Consider the following 23,690-nt stretch of genomic DNA (forward strand, 5'->3'; position numbering starts at 1 on the left):
GAGCCTGGTGGGAATGACATGATGGCTTTGTATACCTCTGACGCTTGGAGGAATAGAGGTCCCATGTCTGGGACATTTGTGTCCCGAGCAATTGGTTCCCATGGTACTCTAGGAGGGTGCGTCTCTCTCAGTGAGTCGGCGGTAGCGGGATTTCTAGGGACGATTGTATCTTCGCTGGTAAGTAACCTAATTGCTCCTACTGTGTTGCCCTCTACATTTTCTTGGTCACTTGTGTTTCTAGTTTAAAATTGTCATTGGAACTCTTGGGTCTGCAACGGTGGCTTTTGCGTTGAGGAGGGATGGGGATCAAGTTGTCAGCTCTGGGGAAATTATTTATTGCCCTAGTGACTGATGAGGCTAGTGACTTGCGTCCTCTTGCTGGTACGCCTAAGCAAATATTGCCAAACAGGAGCAAATTATGAATGCTTTGAAGGTGGCCGTGGTATTAAGATTTGCAGACCGTTCATTCACTTTCCTTAGAAGGTCTGTATATTTCCCTGCTGCCAATGGGCGCGCTGCTTTAAGAATGTGAGGAAGAGTTCTGGTGGTGGATGCTTTGATGGCCCCCAGGAGGTCATCTGATGACATGAAGTTTGCTGGGATGTGTGGGGGTGCCGGGGGGACCTGTGGGCCTTCTCTCTCTACAGGTTCCGTCCATGAACCCTCACAGTTTTGTGTTGACGTAGAGTTCCATCGTTTCTAATGCATTTAGATTCGTCACACACCCGACACGTTCCTCTACGTCTGGGTCCTCTGTTTGCACCTCTGGGTGCACAGTTCCCAGGACCCTGTTCATGGCTGAGATATATATATATCTCAGCCAAGATATATATATATATATCACAGATATATGTATATGTATCTATATATATATATATATATATATATATTATATATATATATATATATATATATATATATATATATATATAAGAAGATCTCTTCCCACATATATATATATGTGGGAAGAGATTATATGTTCATATAACATATAATCTCTTCCCACAACCAAACCATCGCCAGAGAAATCCTAGTAAACAACACAGAAATCATCGATAGATACAGCGATAGCAGGCGGCTTGACGTTTGCGAGGCACTACACATCAAGAAGTCAACACCAGCAATCAACAGCCAATTATTGCACAACTATATTCTACCCACCTCAAGACTCCGCTCCAATATAGAAGCATCAAGAAATATGGACCAATAGGCTTTCTACAAACACTTCTATTCAATATCCATTGTTTCGTGTTCTGTCTTGTGTTGATGAAATTAATACCCTATTAATACTCTTGTTCTGTCTTGTGTTGATGAAATTAATACCCTATTAATACCACACTTTGTTCTGTCTTGTGTTAATGCCACATCACCCCTTCCACCTCACTCAAATGTAGATATAAAATCGGAGATACGTAAGTTCTATTCAGTTGTGTATTTGTGAACTAAAGTCTTTGAAAATGTAATAAGTTTTACGAAACGCGCCCGTGTCGCGTCAGACTAGAAATAAAAATGAATTTTGGAGAATTGATTTTTGATTTACCTCCAACAGTGAAGCGTAATGTACGAAAGATTGAGAAAATTCGTGTTAGAATTATTAATCTTACTTTTTCGGTCATATTTAATAATATATGTCTACAGGAAAGACTGCTACCAAAATATACTAATATATATATATATATATATATATATATATATATATATATATATATATATATATATATTATATATATATATATATATATATATATATATATATGTCGTACCTAATAGCCAGAACGCACTTCTCAGCCTACTATTCAAGGCCCGATTTGCCTAATAAGCCATGTTTTCATGAATTAATCTTTTTTCGTCTACCTAACCTACCTAACCTAACCTAACCTAGCTTTTTTTGGCTACCTAACCTAACCTTACCTATAAATATAGGTTAGGTTAGGTTAGGTAGGGTTGGTTAGGGTCGGTCATATATCTACGTTAATTTTAACTCCAATAAAAAAAAATTGACCTCATACATAGAGAAAAGGGTTGCTTTATCATTTCATAAGAAAAAAATTATAGTAAATATATTAATTCAGGAAAACTTGGCTTATTAGGCAAATCGGGCCTTGAATAGTAGGCTGAGAAGTGAGTTCTGGCTACTAGGTACGACATATATATATATATATATATATATATATATATATATTATATATATATATATATATATATATATATATGTATATATATATGTATATATATACACACACATACACACATATTCACATACATACACATACATTTATGTCTCTCCTACTTTGACAGGGGTAAGGTAGCTGTTATGAAATCTAGTGCGCTATTAATCACATAACCACTGAGAGTGATTAAGGTGCTTTTACAAGCTCAGGTTATAGTTACGTCACATTGTAACATTACACACATTGATGCATTACATAATCAATCTTGGGTACAAGTCTAATATATCATCAAGTGTTCCAATATTCAAATAGTGTTTACATAGTTCACCATACCTCAGCCCAGGAGGGCGAAAGTCAGTCAATATAGGACATTCTACAATATAATGTTCAAGGTAGAGCATGTTTTCTCTTTCAGAAATTAGACACATTGTGTATTCTAGACTTTCACAAAGTTGACACATGGTGTATTCCAGACTCTCACAAAGTTGACACATGGTGTATTCCAGACTCTCACAAAGTTGTCGCATGGTGTATTCCAGACTTTCACAAAGTTGTCGCATGGTGTATTCCAGACTCTCACAAAGTTGACACATGGTGTATTCCAGACTCTCACAAAGTTGTCGCATGGTGTATTCCAGACTTTCACAAAGTTGTCGCATGGTGTATTCCAGACTCTCACAAAGTTGACACATGGTGTATTCCAGACTCTCACAAAGTTGACACATGGTGTATTCCAGACTCTCACAAAGTTGACACATGGTGTATTCGACATTTGGATTTTGAAAGAGCTGCCAGATACGTGTATATCCCAGGCGTATTTTGGCCACTATAACACCACATTGCCGAGTTCTTGCTCTATTACTTCCATATGTGAATGTCCCCTCACGAGATTTATCATAATGTTTAATGCTACAAATTTCATGTCTTTGTGAATTTGTTTGGTCGGTTAAATTATCATTAGATATTTGTTTAAGTATTCTCTTTGTCACTGCTAATGAAACACCCATATCAATTTCTAGTACTGGTCTACTACAGGCTGTCTTTGCAAGCATATCAACAGTGACATGCCTTGAGATGCCATCTTGTGATGATATCTAAAGGAATTTAACATGTATATTTAATTCAAATGTGTTTTCTTTAGCAGCTAAAACATTCATTCGAATATCACCTATTATTTTCTGGGTGTTACTACTATGTGCGTTCAATGCAGGTGACTACATATGATGTAGTCTGCCATCACCCACCTTCTTATATCACCGACTTATTACCGCCACTTATATCCATCTTGCCACTGCCATCACCGACTTATATCCATCCCTTGGTGGTGACTACATATGATGGAGCATGCCATCACCCACCTTAACATCACTTATATATCCATCCCCCAGGTGGTGACTCTCCAGACTATGGAGTCTGGCTTCTCGCACCCCAACATCACCGAGGTGGTGATCCCCGTTGGGAGAACAATTATAGGCAGCAGGTTTGGAAAATCCAAGGACGCTGCAGGTTAGTGAAAGGCTTGGTAACAATGTAGTTTAAACCATCTTTTAATTAGCAGGATAATTAGAGAGACAAATTAGGTTGTTAACCTGATCAGTATATTGTTCTGGCAGTAAAATACTAAGTAGAGTTGTTTTGGGGCTTCTATTTGCACTTGTTAAGATTACTAGAATACTCATCAATGTTGTGGTTGGGCGCACCTACAAGTGTTGTGATCATTAAAAGAGAAACATGGTTTCCAGAGTCCTTTTCTTATTATTATTGTCAATAAACTTGGCAATATCTATTGCTGGGAAGTTCCTTGCAGTTAAGGTTATTAGAGTAGCAAGTAAGGTTGTTGCTGGAACTGTGTTGCACGAGTAAGTACTAACACGGTGGTGTGTGGGTGCTTCAGGAGCACTGGCGCTCCTCGAGGTGTTCCTGGTGCCGCTCGTCTCCAGGTTCTACTCCTCACCCACAGTCATGGAATACTACCGGAGAAGAAAGGAATTTGATGTTGTGATCACAAATCACTTGTTTAATGAGGTAATTTTAATACTATAATTGATCTATTATATATATTTTCTTCCTGTGACTTTAACACTTCATATGATATATTCTAACATTAATTAATTTTTTTAAATGTTTCCTGATTTGAATATAATTATTGCAATTGTTAATAATACCTATTGAAACAACAAAATATTTGTCAGGTGGTTTCAAAGTGTTATATATTTTATGATATATAAATATCCATCATCAATCAGACCATCTAACAGATTATTTATTCTGGATAACTGGTCATATATTATGCTCGTAGCAATAACAATAATTTACATGGGATACACTTTTCATCTATTATATATTGGGCAGACGAATTAAATCGTATCAAACTGATTTAGAATGAATGAACATTCATCAGTAAGCTAAATTGTACAAAATCCACATATCTCTAGAACAAACCCTTCGTTGATGAAATTATTCCATAATAATAATAATGTTAATAATAATAATAATAATAATAATAATAATAATAATAATAATAATTATATAATTTGTCATTCACACTTCCGTGGAAATATAGTTTTCATTCACCTGGGATCTAGGAGATGCGAAACACGGACCCCATGCGCGTGAGACTGAGGCTCTAGCCACCGAGTTATGAGTAGTCTTAATAAGGAAAGATTCCAGAACCAAATACTGCTGTTATTCTGGAATTTTCAACTTTCCCTGACTACTACTACTGAAGCTCAGAGGAATTAGTGATCCACGCCCAAGTCATATAATTTGTCAGACACTCTCTCATGGAAATAAACATTTCATTCTCATGGGCTCCAGGAGACTCGATAGAGCTTCTGCCTCACACGTGTGGTGTTCGTGGTTCGAATCTCCTAGATCCCAGGTGAAGGACCCCTTCACCTGGGGAATGCATGCGGAATCCATATGGCGGGGGAATAAACAAGAGAAGCGAGGCTAGTGAATGTTATAGACAAGAACCTCTTTAAACTGCATGTGAAGATAAAGAGGACGAAATACACGAAGTTTATTAGATATGATCTTCACCCAAAGTATGGAAGATATGAAGAACGTGGAACCTTAAATGATCACTATGAGCCAGTGATCATTGAGTCCTAGTCATTGATTATATGATCAAACTTTAAACTATGGCCACGGCTAAAGGTATCATGGAAAAGAGAGTTGACTATTGAAAAGGGGGATTACATAATAGAGTATCTGCGAAATGTACAATGAGAGGAAGAACTTAGAGGGAAAACAGTACAGGAAATGATGGACCAAGTCAAATTGAGATTCAAGGAAGTTAAAGCGCTTCATACCAACAATGAGGCAAAAAGTAGGAGGGAATATAATAACCCCATTTTTAATAGACAATGCTAAGAAGCAAAAATGAAAAGCAGGAGGGAATGGAGGAAATACAGATGTCAAAGGACAGACGAAAGCACGAACAGCGTCAGCAGAGCTAGGAATGAATACATAAATATAAGAAGAGTATCTTTAGGAAATTACGAGAAAGATATTGCTATGAAAGCAAAGAAACAACAAAACTACTACATAATCATATAATAGGGAAATTGACAGTGAACGATCAAATGACAAGACAACGAAAAATGGGACGGGGTATATACGGAAAATGATTAGGAAATTTGCGAAGTGCTAAACACCAGTTTACATGTTGTGTTCTCAACCGAGTCTGAGCATCTCCCAATGTTAGATGAGGAGGTGAACTTAGATGAGAGATATTGAGGTGTTGGCAGAGGAAATAGAGAAACAACGAGCATCACTGGACAAAACTAAAGGAATTGGACCAAACAACGTATCACCGTTGACATTAAAAAAGGCAGCACAGGTCTTCGGAGTACCTCTAGCAAAGATCTTATTGAGTCTCTGACAAAGAGACAGTTGTCCGGCTGCTGGAAGAAGTCAAACGTTGTACTAATTTTCAAGAAAGGAGATAGGGATGAGGCACTTTACTTCAGACCAGTATGACAGACAAACATCTCTGCAAAGTATTTGAAAGAATAATCAGGTTAAGACTAGGTACAGATTTAGAGAGCATTAATATATAAACAAACCCCATGATGGCTTTAGGGAAGGAAATCATGCCTAACGAACCTACTGAAGTTTTATGATAAAGTAACAAGAATAAGGCAGGCCAGAGAAGGTGAAGGGAAACTGCGCAATTCTTGTGTTTCCAAACCTAATTCCAGAGATTCATATACATAGGGTAACATAAGCAGCATACTCTACATTGGCACAAGTTTTCAAGAGTCTTTATAAACTTAAATGAAGAGACATTTAGATGAGAGAGAGAGAGAGAGAGAGAGAGAGAGAGAGAGAGAGAGAGAGAGAGAGAGAGAGAGAGAGAGAGAGAGAGAGAGAGAGAGAGAGAGAGAGAGAGAGAGAGAGAGAGAGAGAGAGAGAGAGAGAGAGATGTGATTGCGATGCATAAAATTCTTTGGGGGATTGACAGAGTGGAAATGTTTGCAAAAAATACCAATAGATCAAGGGGGCATGGGTGGAAGCTTGAGACTCAAACGAGTCAAAGAGATGATACAAAGTTTTCATTTAACATAAGAGTTAGGTGAAAACGGAATTAGCTAAAGGTAAAGGTTGTTAAAGCAAACTCCTTTCATAATTATAAAAATAAACATGATAGGGAAATAGGTCAGGTGCCGTTGCTTTAGACAACTGACGGCTAGAAGATGGGGTCCAAGAACTAATACTTCATCCTGCAAGTACAAATAGATGAGTAAAAATAGGTGAGCTACACACAAACACATTTATACTCTTTCATACAGTCCTTCAATCAACACCCCAAGAAATACACAGCGTGCAAAAAGTAAGTGCTACAGAAATTATCTACCACTATCTGACTTCCAGATGGCCTACCCCTTTGCTGTGGGAATGCCCTTCATCACCCTGACCACCAATGGCGTGGAGCCCCGTCAGTGCGCCGTCTTAGGGAACGTGCTTAACCCAGCTTACGTGCCCAGCGAGTACTTGGACTACCCCCGGCCTTACTCTCTCCTTCACCGCCTCCACAACCTCTACACCATCCTCAGTGTTGCAGGATACTGGCGTGTGTGGGGGATGATGCCCAAGATACAGAGAGAGGTTGGTTGACATATTTCAGAGTGAGCTGTGTGGGATATATTTATATGTGTACACTAGCTTAGTTGTGTTTGCAGGATCGAGCATATATTACTATATATTGGAAACATTCTTTCTTATAGACATGTATTATTGAATATGGCCAAAAGAGTTAGATCATTTGTTCTAGCATGAATATTCCTAGTATTACTTATGATCTTCATATGGGAAGAAAGTTGACAAACCAACTCTGCAATGTTCATGGCCTGGTGCTTATCACTGAAGGCTGTGACGGTGAAACTGTTCAAGATCTACCGAGGCAGAAAAAATTGTATACATGTTTTCTCTCTCTTATTTATAATCAGTTAACAAAATAAGTAACAAAAGGCTTCAAAATAGTATACAAAAGTGCAGGTAAAAAATCTTCCATACTCTAATACAAAGAAGAACCCAAAAGACCCTTAACCTTCATTGCGACTCCCGTAAAGTGTAAATGACACCACACCACTCCTGCCTGCCAAGCTATACAGATAAATGTAAGTAAAGTGCATCATGAACACTGAAGAATACATTCATTACTATATAATTGGGGCTAAATAACCATAATATCTCCCTAAATGAAGAGTACGACTTTGACACACACACCCCGTAGCTCTCGGACTTGAAATTTATACAGATTATCACATTATATATATATATATATATATATATATATATATATATATATATATATATATATATATATATATATATATACAAACACACACACACTGAAGAAAGTGGAAGCACACAGCTACATATAAGGAACATATAAGGCAAAAAATCTCTCAATCCATCACCAAATGTCCATCACACACACCCGAAACTTTGTAACAGATTCCATCTTGCCAAAACTGCAGGTTCTAATTTAAAGTATAATCGTCCTGCCTCTAAGTCCATACATAAATAACATACCCCAACATCAACATAGTCCTAAATATTTTGAACCTTCGTTCATGGTTCAAACTAAACAACGAAAACATCAACATACACATATGCTCATCAGGTCAAAAATGGTGCCGTGGTGCACTCTGACCAAGTCACTAGAGCAACTCTGTGTTTACAAAAATAACTAAAATGTCATAAAATGTGTAAAGTAAAAAATAACTAAAATGTCTAGTTATGTGTACTACCAATAAGATGACAGTACACATAACTAGCCAATCACAGAGCAGGTTCTATATTCATAAGGAAACAGACCAGAATCTTCCAGAAGCAATTGAAGGTGTCAGGTGACCTGACGTTTGGTGGATCGGACTTGGCCTGTACCCTCAGGCGGTCGGTTCCCAAGGAGAACAGTGACTGAGCACCTCTGCCAAGCCTCTCTCCACTGCAAGAAACTACCTCATAACTACTCAAACCCGAATATTGTCTATTCAATTTAATGATCTTATGTCTCGTAGTAACTTGCAGAAACGACTTACATTGGTCATCATGATGTCGTTGGGATGCTCATATACTGCTTATTTGATGGCAGTAATCATGATCGTCCTAGCTGCACGTAAAAGCAGTTAAGGACCTGTGTACATGAATGCACAAGATGACGAATCCCCTGCATTGATCTTATCGTGTCAAACACATTGCACTCAAGGCAATGTGAATTCCACAACACTCGCCACAATGTTTACCACACCCTGTCCATTCTGTAACCCTCAAATCTCTTCTCGTATTTCTCCACAAAGTTTCTGAAAATTTTAGCAATTTTAACCACTACTTTCTTTTTTCTGAGTATTTCAAACAACACAAGACAACTTCTAGCTCACGAACTCAGTCTGTCATAGCAGAGGAGTGAACATGTCCATATCAGCAACGTATAGTCACTCTGGCAACACTGGAACAAGCCAGTCTCACGGCAACCAATAATCCCACAATTCAAAAACCAAGTAATGAACATTAGCATAGCAACACACGTTTGTCCTCACCGGTAGCTAGCACCTTTCTCCATATTAGCTGGTTTTACACAGTTGATATTAGCTGGGGCAGTAGGCACGATGTGAGTTTTGTTTGGTGTTGAGAACGGTAAGATGTACCTAAGTGCAAGCTTGCTGTTGATAGATAAGAATTTAAGATGTAATGTCTTTGCTCTGTCTATTCTAATATTTATGTCTGCCAATTATTTCGGTGTTGAAGATCAGAATATGTATAGTGATGATATGGTTGTGTATAGACGATTTGTTCTACAAAAAATTTCATTTGGCTTACTACATTTAGCACAAATAAGCAAGAAATAGAACATGTCAAAACCGTAGATGTAATTAGTGTCATAACCAGCATGGACACAATTGCTGCAGAAACCCCAATACAACATGGGCTCTATAAGACCAAAAACTGCTCCCCAGTCACATTAGGAGGAAAACAACAGTGAAAGAACAGGTGATGAGACTTAGAATGGGTGAGGACAGATACACAGAGAATGACAATTAGGTGTGTGAAGAACTCAACAAAATATTCCAGAAGGTCTTCACAGTAGAACGAGATGTTTCTGAATTAAGTGAGGTAGCTATAAACCATGCAGCTTTGGAAGGGTTCGAAATTACCAGAGATGTAGTTAGGAGATATCTGTTGGATCTGGACGTGTGAAAGGTTGTTGGACCTGACGGATTCTCTCAATGGATTGTAAAAGAGAGTGTAGAAGCATCTTGCTGGCCACTCGCTATAGTGCAAGTCACTGGAAACAGGAGACCTGCGCGAAATATGGAAGACAGCTAATGTAGTCCCAATATTAAAAAAACGACATGCAAGAGGCACTGAACTACAGGTCAGTGTCCTTAACCTGTACACCATGCAAGGTGATGGAGAAGATCGTGAGAAAAACCTAGAAACATCTTGAGACAAGGAATTTTATGACTCACCATTAATATGGGTTTGATGGCAAATCTTGCCTCACAGATCTAATAAAATTCTACGACCAGGTTACAAAGATAAAGCACTAATGAGTATGGTGGACAGATGGCATTTTATGGACTGCTGGAGAGCCTTTGACATAGTAACCAATAAGCATGTTCGCCACTGTGTTGGGAGCTACAGCAATTAGTAATCTTCGATGCGCAGTTCCCTGTACCCAATATGGACCAATTACTACATCATAAGTTTAAATATTTCAAACAAATGACTTATGACCGTACTTGTGGTATGAGAGGCATCTGAGGGAACGGAGTAGGACAGGTCGAACCACAAGGTGTTCATGACTGACAGGGAAATGTTTGTGCAGTTTTGATGTACCAAAAAGAATATTAATTAATGGGATGGTTCTACATTCACCATTAACAAGATTAGTTATAGACTCATCACGATGACATGTTGATCAACTAGTTCTGATAGAATCTCCTCTTCATTCTCACCATCCAAGTCCCAGCAGTAGATAAATTATCTGCAGGCCTTCATTATCACATAGATCGGGGCCCCAACATTATAACAACGGAGCTTGTGTTAACAAGATGATTGACATCAGCCATTTTCCTAACATTATCAACAGAACCGAAACATCTATTGATAACATTTCCGATCAAGTAACTTTGTATGGTATAAAAGTTAGAAGACTGGCCTGTAGTTTAGTGCTTCCTGTCTGTCATCCCTTCCTGTGAAATTGGACTACATTAGCCGTCTTTCAAATTGTTGACAGTTCTCCTGTTACCAGTGATTTGTTATACACCATGGAGAATGGCAGGCACAGTACTTCTGCTACTTCTTTGAGTATCCACGGTGAGATACCGTCGGAGCCTATAGGCTTTGGCACATCCAACTCTAGTAAATGCTTCCTTACACCGGTAATCTCAAACTCCTCCAGTGGTTCATGGTTCGATATTAGCTCCCTTATCTCAGGTAGTTTATATGTTTCTATATTGCTGTGATGGGTTTCAGCAGGTGTATAATGTATTCATATAACAATGATTGTGTATGAACGGGTGCAATGTACTCGTGTAGCAGTATTTGGAATGAACTTGTGAATAATGTATTCATATAGCAGTGATTGTATATGAACTGGTGAATAATGTATTCATATAGCAGTGTTTGTATATGAACTGGTGAATAATGTATTCATATAGCAGTGATTGTATGAAGATATAAATAGCAGTGATGGGTATGAACTGGTGTACAATGTATTCTTATTTTGTCATGCTCTAATGCAGAGAGGTTAGCAGATGCATAACTGTACGATTGTAATTGTTAAAATGTTAACCATGGCGGGAACCACTCAGGTGTCGGCCATCTTCCCGGACCTGCCTCCGCTGCTGGAGATTGAGAGGAACGTCAGCCTGGCTCTCCTCAACTCTAACTTCGGCAACCATATTCCTGTGCCCCTCCTGCCCTCCCAGGTGGAGGTGGGCTCCATGCACTGTGTACCTGGAACCTCTCTTCCCCAAGTGAGTTGGCCACACACACACAGTTGACTGGTTTTCTCCAGTTGAGTTGGTAACCCATTGGTTTCCTGCAGATGAGTTGGTGATTGTTCATTGACTTCCCCTGTAAAAGATGGTAGCTATAGATGTTAAGTCCTTCTGGCGTTACAACTGAAACAAATATACCTGATGTTTGTAAGTGGTTCTAGAACCATCAGCCGAGAAAGTTCTTAGTTTATATCCCTTGTTCACTGATAAGCTGTTATGATTGGTGGTGATAAACTGAGAGAGTCATGATATGTCTATTATTATATTAATTATTCTGAAGTCAACAACTCCCTGACTGCACTACCTAAGTACGGAGAATAAAAGTAACTTAACCAATGTGACCGTCTGGCAGAGAGAGGTCGAGCGTCCTCACAGGCCCCGTGACACAGACACATTAGCGGTGGCGGGTGACGTTTGAGCATAACTTATATACATATATATATATATATATATATATATATATATGTCGTACCTAGTAGCCAGAACTCACTTCTCAGCCTACTATGCAAGGCCCGATTTACCTAATAAGCCAAGTTTTCACGAATTAATTGTTTTTCAACTACCTAACCTACCTAACCTAACCTAACCTAACTTTTTCGGCTACCTAACCAAACCTAACCTATAAAGATAGGTTAGGTTAGGTTAGGTAGGGTTGGTTAGGTTCAGTCATATATCTACGTTAATTTTAACTCCAATAAAAAAAAAATGATTGCATACAGAATGAAATGGGTAGCTTTATCATTTCATAAGAAAAAAATTAGAGAAAATATATTAATTCAGGAAAACTTGGCTTATTAGGCAAATTTGGCCTTGTATAGTAGGCTGAGAAGTGCGTTCTGGCTACTAGGTACGACATATATATATATATATATATATATATATATATATATATATATATATATATATATATATATATATATATATATATGTCGTACCTAGTAGCCAGAACTCACTTCTCAGCCTACTATTCAAGGCCCGATTTGCCTAATAAGCCAAGTTTTCATGAATTAATATATTTTCTCTAATTTTTTTCTTATCAAATGATAAAGCTACCCATTTCATTACGTATGAGGTCAATTTTTTTTTATTGGAGTTAAAATTAACGTAGATATATGACCGAACCTAACCAACCCTACCTAACCTAACCTAACCTATCTTTATAGGTTAGGTTAGGTTAGGTAGCCGAAAAAGTTAGGTTAGGTTAGGTTAGGTAGGTTAGGTAGTCGAAAAACAAGTAATTCATGAAAACTTGGCTTATTAGGCAAATTGGGCCTTGCATAGTAGGCATAGAAGTGCGTTCTGGCTACTAGGTACGACATATATATATATATATATATATATATATATATATATATATATATATATATATATATATATATATATTGTGACGATAATCTCTTTCAAGAGAGATTGAGCCTGCTCTTCCCTACTTCAAGTTGCGCCAAAGATACAAGTATAAGATGCTACATCCAAGATGTAGCCAGCACAAAACCAGTGCTGATGTCACCAGTAGCACAAAACGTTTTGACCAGGAGGCAAAACGTACCCAATTCCCCCCACTCCACACACCCTCCACACGCCGGCTCGTCATCAAACCAGCTAACTACCCTTCACCAGCTTGCCTGCCCCTGATTGGTGACTTGCCAGCCGCACACCTGCACACCGCAATTCAGCGCCCTCTACACGAGTCGACGTCTGAGCCTGACCAGCTATCAACTTCAGAATATTCCTTGTGCTCTTAGCGTTGACATCTCTCTCTGGCATACTAGCTCATTAGCTCGTATACGAAGGGAGGTTTCAGCCATAGCCGATATTCTCAGCACCATTTCAACATTATTTAATCTATTGTGTTTTTTTGTATTTATCTTTGTCATTTTATTTCATTAGTCATTTGCCCAAGATTTGTCTTTATTTTCATTTATGTTTAAAGTATATATATTAAAGTTTCATTGTTCATACTTTGTGTTTTACGTGTTCCTCCCTCTCGCTTACCACAGACAACACGTAAGCAGTCTATATTTTTGTTTTAAGTGTGACCAGGCTTTGACACCTGCCATGGGAGGACTGCCGAACATCAACACTCCAACACTTTCCCGTCACAATATATATAATATATATATATATATATATTTGTGACGGGAAAATGAGTGTAGATGTTCGGCAGTCCTCCTAATGGCTGGTGTCAATGCCTATCACATTAAAGAAAAAAAGATCAACTGCTTGGCTGTTGTCTGTGGTAAAGTAAGGGAATACTCGCAAAACACATGGTATGAATAATGAAACTTTCATTAAATTGAAAGCAAATTAAAAACAAAGACAATTCCTTGGCTATGTACAGTGCAAACAAACAAGTAAAAAAATTAACAAAAATTAAGAACAGGGATGACGTTACTCTATAATATAACGACAAAATGAAATAAGCAGGTGCTGAGAATAAAGAGCTAGCTGAGAAACATCCACCTGATAGACAGAGCGTATATCAGTTAGTTGTTAGATAGTTAGATATTCTAACTTCAATGACTGGTTCAAGCCTAGACATCAACTAAGTAGAGGGCGCTGAGGTGCAGGTGTGCAGTCGGTGGGTCACCAATCAGAAGCAGGCAGGCTGGGAATGGTAGTTTGCTGGTTGATGACCCCTCCCCGCTCAGCTCGTTGTCGCCGTGTGGGGGCTTAGTGGGCGGCTGTCGGAGTGTGATGCTCCTTGGGACAGTCCTCTGTCCTTTTCTAGCCTTGTGCTTCTGCTGCCGTCCTCTCCAATTCTGCTGGGCATCTTTTCCTTTTCCTTCTGTTTCGTTTTTCTCCCCCCTCTCCTCCTATCTGCTTGCCGTTTCCTGCCGACCTTTTGCTCGTTCTAGTTCTTCCCTTGGACTTCTTCTATTTTGATGCCCGGGTGCTTGAGGAGGCATACTCTTGCACCCGTAGAACTGTAGTACCCGACGTCGAGAGCGAGGGGAACCTTTTATTGTCAATCCCCCTTTCGTCACTGAACCCGATCTCGACGGACTGTCGGTTTCTTAAGGTGTCGTTTGTGGGGCGTATACTCACGACGCACCCCTAGGAGGCCCCGGCAAGATCGGCGATATCTTCTTGTTGGGTGTCCTGCCTCTAATAGTGGCTCCATGGTGGGTGTGGGGGCACATTCGTGACTGAATTCTTCTTTTCGTAATGATGATAACCCCTGTTTCGGCTGCTTCTGGTTTACCTTCTCAGGCTCATGGGGTGGGCGACCAAGCCCCCGAGTCGGTCCGTATTGGAAGACCGGGCTCTGTAGCCTCCGCTGCATTGGGCCCCGACCTTGCTCCTCCTTTGGCCTCTCTGACTCCTTCCCCTGGCTCCCCTCCTTTCTCTGTGGTTGGGTCGAGTCCCAAGCCCCCAGTGGTGACTACCTCGTCCCCTGGCGCGACTCCTTCTCTAGTTGTAACTGCTGCGCCTTTTAACCCCTCTCTCTCTGGGGGTTCTCACCGCCGTCCTCGTCACGGCCGCCCTCGCTCGATTCCTTCCAGTTCTGCTACCTATCAAGCCTTGTTTGGTCCTGCTTCGTGGGCAACTCCCTCAACTTGAAGCACCGGGAGCGTTTATCTTTTCCTGAGGCGAGACGCCAGGTTCGCTGGCTCCCGCCTTATGCTAATATCTCTTATGCTCGCGTGTTGCGCTCTTCCTCTCCTCGTCCTTCCCGCCTTCCTCAGACTCACAACCGTTTCCGGGCCTTGGACCCTGATGCGCCCACTGCCCCCTCCTCTGTTCCTTTGGGTTCTCTCCCGAAGGATCCTCCTCCTAGTCCTCTGTCTGGGGTTCCCCTTCCTTCTACCCGGTCTGTCGTGTCTCCTGTGTCTTCTTCCTCGTCTCCCTCCGTTCCTCCTTCCCATCCTTCCCCTCCGTCTCTTGACTCTCCCCGCCGCCTGTCGGTGCGGGCTGATGTCCATCGCTCTCCAAACGGCCGTCAGGTGTGCTCTCGTTCAGCTTCTCCTGTTGAGACGCTAGAATCCGTTGCCCAGTACGTGGTTGCTGGAACACCTGTCTCTTTACGTCAGAAGCGTAAACCTGGCTCCACTTCTTCCTCCTCCCCGGCGGGTAAGAAGGTTTCGCTTTCTTCCTCGGCCCCTACTTCTGCCTCTCTCGCTCCTTCCCCTCCCATTTCGGTGGTTGCGCCCCCTGTTCCTGCTATGGAGGTTTCTTTAGCCCCCGCTTCCCTCTCAGTTGCTGCCGTTGCTGAGGTACGCTCCCCCCTTTCTACCCCTCCTCTTCCTGCTGCTGTCCTTGCCTGCTCCTCTCCGTTGTCTCCTCCTCTTCCTCCTCCTCCTCCTCCTCCGGACCCTGCCCGCCCACCTCTGATCTGTTCTCCCGTTTCCTTCCCTCCGTCTTTGCTCAGTTTACCCATGCCCCCTAACCCTGACTTTGCTGACCCTGATATTCTTTAACGTGCTCTGTTGCTCTTTCGCCTTTGTCTCTTCCTTGTTCTCTGTTTTTGTCCTTTCTCTTCTCGTCGTTGTCCATTCTTCAATGGAACGTTCGAGGTTATTACGCTAATTTCCTCGAACTCCAACTTCTGATTTCGCGGTTTTCGCCCCTTTGTGTCTGTCTCCAGGAGCCGATGCTTGGTGCTCGTCCTGGTCGTTTTCGTGGCTATTCCTTTCTCTCCCCCCCCCCCCCCCCAGCTGTTGCTGGGGCTTCTAATTCTTCTGCTCTTTTGATTCGTGCTGATGTTCCCTTTGTTCCTTTACTTTTTCCTTCACCTCTCCATTGTTCTGCTGCTCGTGTCTTTGTGGGGAAATGGTACACTGTTTGTTCCATTTATCTCCCCCCGAGTGTCCCGCTTTCACTTCCTGATTTGAAACACCTCCTAGACTCCTTGCCGGAGCCTGTGCTCCTGCTGGGTGACTTCAATTGTCGTCATTCTCTTTGGGGTGACGTTCTGATGAATACCCGGGGACGCCTTCTTGAGCCATTTCTCCTCTCTTCTTCCCTGTCTCTTCTGAATTCTGGTGAGCCCACTCATTTGGACTCTCGGACTCGCACCCTTTCTTGTCTTGATCTTTCTCTCTGCTCTTCTTCTCTTTACTTAGATTTCACGTGGCAGGTTCTTGATGACCTCCATGGAAGTGATCATTTCCCCATCCTTGTTTCCTTTTTCTCTTTTCGCCCTTCCCTCTCTTTCCCTAGGTGGCAGTTTGCTAAGGCGGACTGGACCCTATTTTTCCTCAGTGCTACTCTCTCTGACTTCTCCCTTCTGCCTCTCTCTCGCGCTCTCCTCCTTTTTCATGACACTGTCTTCAACACTGCCCTCCGCTCTATCCCTCGCTCTTCCTCCCGGGGCCCACGGAAGTGCGTTCCCTGGTGGAATGCGGACTGTGCTCGGGCTATCCGCTGTAAGCGTGCAGCCTGGAAGAGGCACCGCCGTAGGCAGACGACCGATTCTTTTCTTTTCTTTCGGAAAGCGAGTGCGGTGGCCCGTAGGGCCATCCGTACGGCTAAACGTGAATGTTGGGCATCTTATGTCTCAACAATTACGTCCAAAACCCCTCTGGCCCAGATCTGGAAGCGTATCCGCAAGATAGCGGGTAAGTTCGTTCCCGATGTTTCACCGGTTCTTCACCTCCATGATACTCTTGTGGCGGACCCGTTGCAGGTCGCTTCCGAACTGGGTTCCCACTTTTCTTCTGTTAGCTCTGGTCTTCATCTTCCCCAATCTTTCCTTCTTCGTAAACCTGTCCTTGAGTCTCGTCCTTTAGATTTCTGAACTCATCTTCAGCTTCCCTATAATGATCCCTTCTCTCTCTCTCTGAACTTCGTTCTGCCCTGGCCCTCTGCGGTTCTACGGCGGCGGGCTCCGATGGTATTCATTATGAGATGCTTCGCCATCTCCCTCCGAGCACGTCTCAGTATTTACTGAGTCTGTATAATCGGATCTGGGAGTCGTCGTCAGTCCCTGAGGACTGGCTCGATGCCGTTGTCCTCCCTGTTCGCAAACCGGGGTCACTGGGTACTTCCCCTAAGGACTTTCGCCCTATTGCTCTCACAAGTTGTGTCTGCAAACTCTTTGAACGTATGGTTAACGTTCGTCTGATGTGGTTCCTGGAACACCATCACCTCCTCTCCCCTTCTCAATTTGGTTTCCGCAAGTGCCGCAGCACGACAGATGTCCTGGTGAACTTGGAGGTCTATATTCGTACTGCTTTTGCTGCGAAGACCTCCGTTGTTGCCGTCCTTTTTGACCTGGAAAAGGCTTACGACACCACTTGGCGTTATCATATGCTATCTCAACTTCATTCTTTTGGCCTTCGTGGTCATCTCCCTCTCTTTCTCCGCAGCTTCCTCTCTCGTCGTTCCTTTCGGGTGCGCCTTGGTACCGCCCTCTCTCCCTCTTTTCAGCAATACGAAGGTGTGCCCCAGGGTAGTGTTCTGAGCACTACTCTTTTTCTTGTTGCCCTCAATGGTCTTCTTTCTTCTCTTCCTTCTGGTGTCTTCTCCGCTCTCTATGTCGATGATCTTACCCTTTGTTGTCAGGGTGATGATTCGCCTCTCCTTCAACGCCGGCTTCAACTTGCAATTGATGCCGTGTCGTCTTGGGCCACAGATCATGGCTTCAAGTTCTCTACTTCTAAGGCTTGTGCCAGGACTTTTATGCGGAAACGGGTTGTTCTTCGTCCCTCTTTGTCCCTTTATGGTCATCCCCTTGAATACAAAGATTCCGCGAAGCTTTTGGGGTTATTCCTTGACACTCGTTTGTCTTGGTCTCCCCATATCTCTTACCTCCGTGTTCAGTGCTCTAAGGCCCTTACCCTCCTTCGGGTCTTGTCCCATACTTCTTGGGGGGCAGATAGGCGCACTCTCCTTGCTTTACATTTCTCTCTTGTCCTGTCTAAGCTCGATTATGGTTGCCCTGCTTACTCGTCTGCTTCTCCTTCTACTCTTCGCCGTCTTGATGCTTTGCACCATACTGGGTTGCGCCTCAGTTCTGGTGCCTTTCGTTCGACCCCCATCCTCAGCTTGTATGTTGACACTGGCTTCCTGTCTCTCCAGGACCGCCGTGATCGCTACTGTCTTCGCTATCTTGCGCGGTCCTTGCAACATCCTTCCTCTCGCCTCTGTCGTGCTTTAACTTTTACCCCTCCTGCGGTTCCTGTTCCTCTTCACCACCTCCCTCTTTCTGTCCGGTTATCTCGCCTACAGGATTCTCTTTCCGTTCGTATTTCTGATGTTTCTCCTCGTGTTGTTCGTTCTTTGCCCCCGTGGAGGGTCCCTCTTCCGCGGTTTTGTACATCCTTGACCCGTATCACTAAAGCTTTTACCCCTCCTACGGTTCTAAAACGCCTTTTCCTCGAGCACTTTTCTTCTCACTCCCGCTCCGTTTCTGTCTTCACCGATGGGTCTAAGTCAGCGGACGGTGTTGGCTACTCTGTTGTTTTTCCTGATCGCACTTATATGTGTCGCTTGCCTCCGGAGACTAGCATCTTTACAGCGGAACTTTATGCTATTCTCTATGCTCTTCGTCTCCTGCTTTCTCGTTGTCAATCTTCCTTTGTAGTTGTTGTTGACTCTCGTAGTGCCCTCATGGCTCTTGGGTCCTTTAATCCGGTTCATCCAGTAGTTGTCGAGATCCAGCATTGGCTGTTTCTCGTTCACAGTAAATTTAAGTCGGTTCAGTTTTGTTGGGTTCCCAGCCATATTGGTGTGTCTTTAAATGAGCGTGCGGATGCTGCCGCCAAGGAAGCTGTCCGCTCTTGTCCCATCTCTCGTAAAGGCATCCCGTATTCTGACTTTTACCCGGTTATCCAATCCTCAGTCCTTACCCGTTGGCAGGCTTCTTGGTTGTCTGTTACTGGTAACAAGCTACGTACTCTTAAATGTTGTGTTTCCTCGTGGCCGTCCTCCTTCCACCGTAACCGGCGGTGGGAAACAGCTCTGGCGAGGTTGCGTATTGGCCATACTCGCTTAACCCATGGTCACTTGATGGAGCGCCGCCCTGCTCCTTATTGTCCTAGTTGCATTTTCCCTCTTACGGTCGTGCATGTCTTTCTTGAAAGTCCTGACTTCCAGGACGAGCGTGTGTCTTGCTTTCCGACCGCCCCTCGCGGTCACCTGTCCCTCGATAGAATTCTTGGTGACTCGGATACTTTTGATATCGTTCGCCTTATGCGTTTTTGTTCTCGTATTGGCATCCTTGGTGATATTTAGCGCCCTCTGATTATTTTGCGTATTTGATGGTGCTACATAGCCTTCCCGGTTTGGTGCCTTCTTTTGATAATTACTTACTTACTTGCTGGTTGATGACGGAGCCGGCATGGAGGGAGTGTGGAGTAGGGGGGAGTTTAGGGTACGTTTGCCTCCTGGACAAAACGTTTTGTGCTACTGGTAGACATATCTTGAAGGTAGCATCTTATTGTTGTATATATATAAGTAACTTTATGTAGGGAAGAGCTGGCTCAATCTCTCTTGAAAGAGATTACCGTCACAACTCTCCCCCGAAGCCTGCTCTAATAGGTGAAATTACGTCTTCAGATGGTAGAGTGGTAGGTGTAGCTGCCTCTACCTCATAGACTCTGGAGAGGGCGTCTGCTATGATGTTGTCAGAACCCTTGATGTAGAAGATCTCCAGGTTGAAATTCTGCAGATACAACGCGCATCGTAGAAGTCGTTGATTGTTGAATTGGGCTTGCTGCAAGAAGCGTAGGGGATTGTGGTCCGAGTAGATGGTGATAGACCGAGCATTTTGTAGGTAAGATGCAAAGTGCTGTAAGTTCAGGACGATGGAGAGGAGTTCCTTTTCGATAGTGCTGTAATTCTTCTGGTGAGGTTTTAACTTGTAGTTGTAGTAGCTAACAGGGAGAACCTCCTCGCCTCGTTGTTGCATCAGGACGCCCACGATGCCAGTACCACTGGCGTCGACATGGAGGATGAAAGGCTTCGTGATATCTGGCGAGGCGAGAATGGGATTAGAACAGAGCAGAGATTTAAGTTGTTCAAAAGCAATGGTTTGCTGAATGGTCTAATGATACCGTTGCTTGGGGCTGGTTAAAGTGATCAATGGTGTCACCACCGTACTAAAATTCTTCACAAACCTACGGTAGTAGGAGGCAAGACCAAGGAAGCGCAGGAGCTGCTTCCTGGTGGGAGGCTGTGGGTAATGCTGGATGGCTTGAGTGTGTGTGTTTAACGGAGCTAGGCTGCCACTCCCTCTCACATGACCAAGATAACGCACTTTACCTTTAGCAAAGGTGGACTTGCCCAAGTTGATGGTGAGGCCGGCTGTCAGTAGCTTGGCGAACAATCGTTGCAGCTGGAGCAGATGTTCGTTCCAGGTGTTGGTTGCCACAACCATATCATCCAAGTAGGCGTAAGTGTTATCTAAGCCATGTATGACGCGGTTGACAGCTCGCTGGAAGGTGGCCGGGGCATTACATAGTCCAAATGGAAGGCGTTCATATCTGTAAAGGCCAAAAGGTGTGTGGTGAAGGCAGATATTTCCTTAGCTCGTTCTGTCAAACATACTTGGTAGTATCCATTGAGTAAGTCTAGTTTGGGTAAATACCGAGCATTACCAATGGCGTCAAGGATGTCATCTATTTTAGGTAATGGCTAAGCATCCTTGACAGTCACAAGATTCAATTTCCGGTAATCGGTACACAGCCTCACTTTACGGTACAGTTTCGGCACCAAGATGCAGGGTGAGGCCCAAGGGGACTCACAAGGGGTGGCCAGCCCATGATCCAGGAGGTACTGTTCTTCAGAACGCATAACTTCCTTTTTGCTCGGGCTGAATGTGTAGATAGGTTGACGAATCGGCCGGGTGTCAAGGAATAGCTGGATGTCGTGCTGAACCACATTACACTCCTGGGGATCATCGCTGAACAATTTCTGATGTTCCTTGTAGATTCTGATGAGAGGAACACTATTACTGTCCTGCAAATAGGTATGAAGATCATTAAGGATTTCCGAGTTGGAAGGCACTGACTCAGTGTTAGTGCTTTCGGGAGGAGAAGCAGGGAAGGTCTCACTGTGGAGGTATGGACCTTTAAAGGTGGATAATGATACCAACACAGTGGGGGGGATTACCTTGATACAACTTCAGGAGGTTGACGTCGCACAACTGGGTCTTTCGCCGCCTATCTGGAGTCTCAAGAACGTAGTTGTGGTTGTTCCTGCACTCCTTGATGCGGAAGGGTCCTGAAAACTTGTTTTGCAATGGAGAACCTGGGATAGGAAAATATGCCAACACGAAGTCTCCTGGGTTAAATTTCCTTATTTTGCTGCTTTGGTCAAAATGAGTCTTCATCCTCTCCTAAGCTTTCAATAGATTGCCATTAGCAAATTTACGTACTCTCTCTAGAATGTGTTGTAAGTTTTGAAGAAACTGGGGCACATTCTGAGGGTCACTGAAGGTGGCCTTACGTAGAGAGTCTTTAAAAGCTTTGAGAGGAGTACGGCACTTACGTCCGTAGAGCATCTCATAAGGAGATACTCCTAGAGATTCATTGGGGAGACTTCTGAAAATGCACATAATGAGGTCAAGTTGATTACCCAGTCCTTCAAGGTTTCATTGCAAAATTTCTTTAGGAGTGATTTAATAGTCTAATGACTACGTTCAAGAGAACCCTGTGAAGCAGGATGATAGGGGCTGGACAATACCTGTGTGATGTTGAACTCTTCCAGTGTCTTCTTGAAGAGATCACTGGTGAAGTTGGTGCCACAGTCACTTTGAACCTCTCTTGGAAATCCATACTGGGTGAAGATCTTCAATAGTTGTTTCACCACAGTAGCAGCCGTAATGTTCTTTACTGAAACTGCTATGGGGAAGCTCGTGGTAGGACACATGATAGTTATTATATATGCGTTGCCAGAACTGGTCCGGGGTAAAGGACCAACACAGTCTATGATGAGTCTATGGAAAGGTTCCGCAGGCACCTGGATGGTGCACTAACTCTGGGTGTCTTATAATCCCCAAGTTCATTAAGGCACATATCATTGAACATATGGAAGGTGAGAGAGTGAACACAAGCTATGTATGTGTATTCTTCTCATGGATGACATGCATTAATAAATATTCATTCACGAGTCCTGGAACACATGGGGTGCCGTGATGCATCAGGCCCAGGAGTCGCCCAAGAGTCATTTAATATAATAATACTTATTCAAATAAACTAATTGGAAACAATTCATTGAAAATAAAGAAAATCACTCGGCCTATTAGGCAAATTGGGCCTTGCATAGTAGGCCGAGAAGTGCATTCTGGCTACTAGGTACGACATATATATATATATATATATATATATATATATATATATATATATATATATACCTACCATATATAACGATATATATATATATATATATATATATATATATATATATATATATATATATATATATATATAATGTCGTACCTAATAGCCAGAACGCACTTCTCAGCCTACTATGCAAGGCCCGATTTGCCTAATAAGCCAAGTTTTCCTGAATTAATATATTTCCTCTAATTTTTTTCTTATGAAATGATAAAGCTACCCATTTCATTATGTATGAGGTCAATTTTTTTTATTGGAGTTAAAATTGACGTAGATATATGACCGAACCTAACCAACCCTACCTAACCTAACCTAACCTAACCTAACCTAACCTATCTTTATAGGTTAGGTTAGGTAGCCGAAAAAGTTAGGTTAGGTTAGGTAGGTTAGGTAGTCGAAAAACAATTAATTCATGAAAACTTGGCTTAATAGGCAAATCGGGCCTTGCATAGTAGGCTGAGAAGTGAGTTCCGGCTACTAGGTACGATATATATATATATATATATATATATATATATATATATATCGTTATATATGGTAGGTATATATATATATATATATATATATATATATATATATATATATATATATATATATATATATATATATATATATATATATATATTAGTATATTTTGGTAGCAGTCTTTCCTGTAGACATATATTATTTAATATGACCGAAAAAGTAAGATTAATAATTCTAACACGAATTTTCTCAATCTTTCG

At 42.2% G+C, this 23,690-nt stretch overlaps 1 protein-coding gene across 1 annotated transcript in view; it reads left to right on the plus strand.

Annotated features, from left to right (window-relative positions):
• The first annotated feature begins 3,558 nt into the window (after positions 1 to 3,558).
• LOC123766273 (UDP-glycosyltransferase UGT5) overlaps positions 3,559 to 23,690 on the plus strand; it is a 47,413-nt gene continuing 27,281 nt past the window's right edge. Inside the window, exons 1-4 of the mRNA XM_045755344.2 lie at positions 3,559 to 3,677; positions 4,066 to 4,196; positions 7,050 to 7,283; positions 11,498 to 11,662. Of these exons, the coding sequence (XP_045611300.1) occupies positions 3,578 to 3,677; positions 4,066 to 4,196; positions 7,050 to 7,283; positions 11,498 to 11,662 (630 nt within the window). The 5' untranslated portion in view covers positions 3,559 to 3,577. The remainder of the gene's footprint in view (positions 3,678 to 4,065; positions 4,197 to 7,049; positions 7,284 to 11,497; positions 11,663 to 23,690) is intronic.

The sequence above is a fragment of the Procambarus clarkii genome, chromosome 9 (genome assembly GCF_040958095.1).
Source record: "Procambarus clarkii isolate CNS0578487 chromosome 9, FALCON_Pclarkii_2.0, whole genome shotgun sequence".
Taxonomy (NCBI): domain Eukaryota; kingdom Metazoa; phylum Arthropoda; class Malacostraca; order Decapoda; family Cambaridae; genus Procambarus; species Procambarus clarkii.